This window comes from Primulina eburnea, chromosome 10, assembly GCF_022965805.1.
Source record: "Primulina eburnea isolate SZY01 chromosome 10, ASM2296580v1, whole genome shotgun sequence".
NCBI lineage: Eukaryota > Viridiplantae > Streptophyta > Magnoliopsida > Lamiales > Gesneriaceae > Primulina > Primulina eburnea.
This window is the reverse complement of record NC_133110.1, coordinates 10777695-10783833: the sequence shown is the minus strand read 5'-3', so window position 1 is coordinate 10783833 and position 6139 is coordinate 10777695. Positions and strand designations below refer to the sequence as shown.

Sequence of the window (6139 nt, the reverse complement as noted above, 5' to 3'; positions counted from 1 at the left end):
GACCTGGATCCATGTATGGCTCACATGGATCTAATAGTGTTGGTGATCGATCATCCTTATTTATTGTTGAATGTCATATTATGATATATGTGATATATAGTAGTATGCATGTATGTATATTATTATTATATAATATAGTTGCATGAATCCTGCAAACATACAAACTCGTGGCACACGATTTTTAAATTAAAATGATGAGACAATTTTAAAATTAAAATCCCTCATTTTGAATATGATTCAAAATTTATATCAAATCGAAAAAGTAAAAATTAAAAGAGTTTAATTTTTTCCTTGCCTTCCATCAACCGTGGTTGCATGTTGATCGCTACCCGCGGACAGTGTTTGGCTCATATTATTGGGGAGGCCTGTACGCCGGAAAGCTGTGACTTCCACCGGACATATGATGTGAATTGAGTGGAACTCCCATGACTTCGGCTCATATTATTGGGGGAACTCATGGCGACCGTCCACTACAATTCAATATTGATGGGTTGGTTTGACACGTGAAAATAAACGGCGTCATATTATTGGGCCCTTATTAAACGTAAGGCAAAACACGCGGAGGTTGCATAGGGATGCAATTGGACTCTACCTTTTAGGAATTATAATTGGCTGATATTATTCGGGATTATAATTGGCTAATTGGACTCTACGTGCCTACTAAGGAAATACGATTTCCCTTTTTCATCAGAGGGTGGTGAAAATGTCAAAATAGTGGGAGGGTAATTTATAAAATGAAATCCATATTTTATATCTTAGAATTATTTTAAAATTATTAGTAACCTTTATCTGTTTTCATTTTCAGTATATTTACGATGTCTACTCGTAACCCGCTTTCAATCATTCTCGATCAAAATAAACTAACTGGCCCTAACTATCATGACTGGTTTCGAAACTTAAAGATTGTTCTGAACTCCGAAAGGATTGCGTATGTGCTTGAGAAGAAGCCAATTAAGGAGGCTGCTCCTAATATCAGTGAGACTGAATTAGCTAAGCTTGAGAAACATTGGGATCATGATCTCCAAGCTAAGAGCTACATGTTGGCTTCGATGTCGAATGAACTTCAAAGGAGGTTCGAGGAGGCGGTGAATGCTGCTGACATTCACCTTCATCTGAAAGAATTGTATGCTGTACAAACTCGTTCAGAAAGACATGCGACTGTTAAAGAACTCATGACTACACGCTTGCGAGAGGGGACTTCGGTCCATGAGCATGGTGTTAGGATGATTGGGCTCATTGAGAAGTTGGTGGGACTCGACTTGGTTATTCCTAGTGAGCTCTCGACTGATATTCTCTTGTTGTCTTTGCCTGCCTCGTTCGATGGATTTGTGGTTAATTTTAATATGAATAAGCTTGAGGCCACCCTTGAAGAGTTGGTCAATATGCTTACTAATTATAAGGCCACAATTAAAAAGGAAAATCCTGTTCTTCTAGTGGGTTCTTCGTATGGTACGAAAAAGGGAGCCCCAAATAAAGGCAAGAAGCGTTCTGCCCCTCCAAAGAAGAACAAGCCCAACAAAAAGCCATACAAGAAAGCAAATCCGGGGCCCTCAAAGCCTGACAAGTCAGAACAAGTCTGTTTCCATTGCAACAAGCCTGGACACTGGAGGCGTAATTGCGCGGAGTATCTTGCCCAGAAGCGTTCTGGCCATGGTATGTTTTATATTGAAGTTAATGTTTCTATTAATTCCTCTTCTTGGGCATTGGATACCGGATGTGGTTCTCATCTATGCAATGATTTGCAGGTGATGGGAAGAAGCAGGAGACTTAGAGATGGTGAGACCTTTCTAAGACTAGGAAATGGAGCAAGAGTTGCTGCCACTGCCATTGGAGACGTTACTTTAATTTTGGACAATAATTTTAAGTTGTTTTTGAGAGACGTTTTATTTGTTCCTGAATTGGTTAAAAATATTATTTCTATTTCTATGCTTAATAGGGATGGTTATTCTTGTGTTTTTGCTAAAGGTGTTTGCAATTTATACAAGAATAAATGTTTGATTGGAACCGGAGAATTAACAAACGATCTCTATAACTTAAAATTGAAAGATATTCCATTAAACAATGTCCAAGCGCATACGAAAACAACAACAAACAAAAGAAAAATAGAAAATCCAAATCCCGTACAAATGTGGCACGCTAGACTAGGTCATATTTCTCAAAGAAGGATGCACAAGCTAGTGGGAGAAGGCATGTTTGACATGTCAGACATAAATTCTCTACCTACTTGTGAGTCCTGTCTAAAAGGAAAAATGACTAAGACTCCATTCAATGGAAAAGTAGAACGTGAAAGCGGACCGGCTACGGAGGCCGGAAACGCAACGGAAGCGAAAAATTAAATTTTATGCACAAATTTTCGGCCCCCTAGAGTTTTGGTGCAATATTTACAAAACAAACTTAAAAACATGCATAGGGTGTTAGAAAGTTTGTTACCTATCAACTTCAAGAAGTTGATGATGGCTCCAACTTAGTTGCAAGCAACTAAGCTCTTCTTGGCAAGATAAGATCTACAAGCAAACCTCCTTCCTCTTCAAGAATTAGGCCCACCACTTTACCAAGATAAGTCCCCTCAAGTTTTGCACTAGAAAAACTTGAGGATTTTTCAAAGAGATGATTTTTGCTCCAAGAAAATGAAGAACAAAAGAGAAAGAAAAATGGAGAGAAAATCCTCTAGGAATTTCGGCCAAGTGAAGTGAATTGGGAGAGGGAAGATTAGCCTTGGGTGTTACAAAAGTTGTCTCTCAAAAGTTGCATGCTTTTTGAATATTTTATTAAAAAGTAATCAAGGCTCTTCACCTCCCAAGCATGCAATCCCTACATGTCTCACTTGTATATAATATGGTTTTTTAACACATTAAAAACCATAGACTAAATTTTATTATCCCAAACACATTTGAGATAAATTAAATATTACTTGATTTTACTCAAGTCCCACTAGTTAAATAATTATTTAAATTGAGCTCTACAAGACTCAATATTATTTAATTAATTCAACACTTGAATTAATTTAATTATTTAGACTCTACTAGGTCCACTAGTGTTTAATTAATTCAACACTTGAATTAATTTAATTTAGTCCACAACAATGTTTATGAAAATCACAATTTTCAACTACATTATTTTCTTGGCCAAATTTTAATCTTAGGAACACTTCCATAAATTAAAATTTATATTTCTCTCATAGAAGTCATACTTCTAATTTTCTTTACGCTTATAAACACATTTATAAGCCGTTCAACACATTGAACTATTTTACTTCTCTTCGGGACTTACTAAGCAAGTACTTGTGTGGCCCTCAATGGTTCATTGATACAACTAGCCGTGGGTTCACATCTCAATGTGATTCGGACTAAACATGTCCTTATACGAGCATACCCCAATTGCTCCATTCTCACTTATCAACTCCTTGATAGTAAGAACGTCAGAACTCAAGTCTGATAGTACCCAACCAATCACGTTAAGCGCCTAGCAGCATCGCTTACGTGATTCCCTAGGTATCACATGATAGTGCCTGCAAGAACCATTCAATTATGGTTAGCGTACAGTACGGTCCCTTCAACTCATATATCCCGACCGATTCGACAACTATTGGTTTATCGAGAGTTGTCAATGAATCGATACTATGTGTCATGTCGTGGTTGCATCGATGGTGTAATCTATGAAACCCCTTTCATAATTACCACCATACTCTGATCAGAGATTTCAACCCACACATACATGATAAACACATAGGATATCCATACCCGTAGGTAAGCGGTGAATCCCCGACTACAATGCATCGACTCCTATATGTTTCGCCGTAACACCCAACCTTGCCACCTAATGACCCCATAAGAGTCGGTAAACAAGTCAAAGTGAAACGCTAGCACATAGAGTCTCAATGTTGTCCCGGGTCATAAGGACTAATTCTGTACAACCATAAACCAGGACTATTCCACTCGATAAGTGAGAACCACTTGGAAAGTCCTTTTATGGAGGGTTGTTCAGTGCACTCTACAAGGAGCACCTATCTGCATGCTCGGACATCACAATGTCCCCTACCAATGAAACATGGTACTCACATCGCAGATACTAGTCTCTAACTCGAGCGGCCTTTATCCTTCTTAGTGGCGGCTGAATCGACTAGGAACGGTTTAGAATATACAGTATTCCAAATATGAGTTTCATGATACTCATCATATGAGCATCTCATATTCTTTCTACTATTTGTATATTCAAGGACTTTATCTATGCAACTAGCATGGGTATAAAGATAAAGATGCGCCAAATTAATAAATTGAAATATTATTAAAATAAAGATCGTTTATACAAAGAGTTTCATTGTGAACAGTCGGCCAACACTTGGCTCGACGTGCACCTACTCTAACAATCTCCCACTTGCACTAGAGCCAACTACCTATATACTTTAGACCCATTGATTCGCGATGCTTCTCGAACGATGGTCCTGGTAAAGGCTTAGTTAGTGGATCAGCAACATTATCTGCGGAGCCGACTTTGTCAATCACGACATCTCCTCTTTCCACGATCTCTCTGAGGATGTGGTACTTTCTCAATACGTGTTTGGACTTCTGATGAGACCTTGGCTCCTTCGCCTGAGCTATGGCTCCCGTGTTGTCGCACATCACCGGGATAGGAGCAACTCCATTTGGAATGACGCCCAACTCTTGGACGAAATTCCTAATCCAAACAGCCTCCTTTGCTGCAGCCGATGCAGCAATGTATTCTGCCTCAGTGGTGGAATCCGCAGTACTGTCTTGCTTGGAACTCTTCCAAGAGACAGCACCACCATTGAGCATGAATATGAATCCGGAGGTTGACTTCGAGTCATCAACATCGCTTTGGAAGCTAGAGTCGGTATAGCCTTCCAATTTTAGTTCTCCACCCCCATAGACCAAAAACAACTTATTGGTCCTTCTCAAATACTTGAGGATGTCTTTCACAGCTTTCCAGTGTGGAAGACCGGGGTTGGATTGATATCTACTCACTACACTTAGTGCAAATGCCACGTCAGGACGTGTAGATATCATCCCATACATGATACTACCAATAGCCGAAGCATACGGAATTCGTGTCATCGCCGCTATCTCTGCATCAGTCTTGGGAGACATAGACTTGGATAGGGACACGCCATGACACATTGGTAGATGTCCTCTCTTGGACTCATCCATCGAGAACCGCTTCACGATGGTATCAATGTATGTGGACTGGGTGAGACCAAGCAATCTTTTTGATCTATCTCTATAGATCTGTATTCCCAATACAAAAGATGCTTCACCCAAGTCCTGCATTGAGAACTTACTTGCTAACCATATCTTTGTTGATTGCAACATTCCTACATCATTCCCAATGAGTAGAATGTCATCAACATAAAGAACAAGGAATGTCACCGCACTCCCACTGACCTTCTTATACACACAGGGTTCCTCAGGATTCTTAGTAAAACCAAACTCTTTGATTGTACTATCGAATCTGAGGTTCCAACTCCTCGATGCCTGCTTAAGACCATAAATAGATCTTTGAAGTTTGCATACCATATGCTCACTTCCGATAGATGTGAAACCCTCAGGTTGAGACATGTAAATCTCTTCCTTAATATCCCCATTAAGGAAGGCTGTCTTAACATCCATCTGCCATATCTCATAGTCATACCATGCAGCTATGGCTAGCAATATCCTAATGGACTTGAACATCGCAACTGGAGAAAAGGTTTCCTCATAGTCAACACCTTGCCTTTGAGTATACCCTTTTGCTACCAATCGCGCTTTGAAGGTCAATACCTTCCCATCCGCCCCAAGTTTCCTCTTGTAAATCCATTTACACCCTATGGGAACAGTTCCCTCAGGTGGATCCACAAGATTCCACACTTGGTTCGAATGCATGGAATTCATCTCAGATTCCATTGCTTCAAGCCACTTGGATGAATCAGCATCCGATAACGCTTCCTTGAAGGTCCTTGGATCACATCCAAGATTAGGCTCATCATGGCCCTCTTCAAGAAGCAGACCATACCTCACAGGTGGTCTCGAGACTCTCTCGGTTCTTCTAGGAGCTTGTATCTCCTCACTTAGCTCATTGGGTGTGGGTTCTACAACTGTGGGTGCCTCTCGAACCTCTTCGAGTTCTATCATCTCGCCTTTTCTAT

General features: G+C 40.0%; 1 protein-coding gene across 1 annotated transcript; it reads left to right on the top strand.

Annotated features, from left to right (window-relative positions):
• Positions 1-815: 815 nt before the first annotated feature.
• On the top strand, positions 816-1771 carry LOC140842888 (uncharacterized). Its single transcript, XM_073211092.1, has 3 exons — positions 816-1123; positions 1274-1611; positions 1746-1771. The coding sequence occupies exons 1-3, from the start codon at positions 816-818 to the stop codon at positions 1769-1771; spliced, it is 672 nt and encodes a 223-aa protein (XP_073067193.1).
• The last annotated feature ends 4368 nt before the right edge of the window (positions 1772-6139 follow it).

What these genes read in the sequence shown, in the direction of transcription:
- LOC140842888 (XM_073211092.1), top strand. Translation starts at nt 816, where the DNA reads ATGTCTACTCGTAACCCGCTTTCAATCATTCTCGATCAAAATAAACTA. An exon ending in CACCTTCATCTGAAAGAATT is followed by an intron (nt 1,124 to 1,273) that starts GTATGCTGTACA and finishes GGTTATTCCTAG; the next exon opens with TGAGCTCTCGACTGATATTC. An exon ending in CAAGCCTGGACACTGGAGGC is followed by an intron (nt 1,612 to 1,745) that starts GTAATTGCGCGG and finishes AATGATTTGCAG; the next exon opens with GTGATGGGAAGAAGCAGGAG.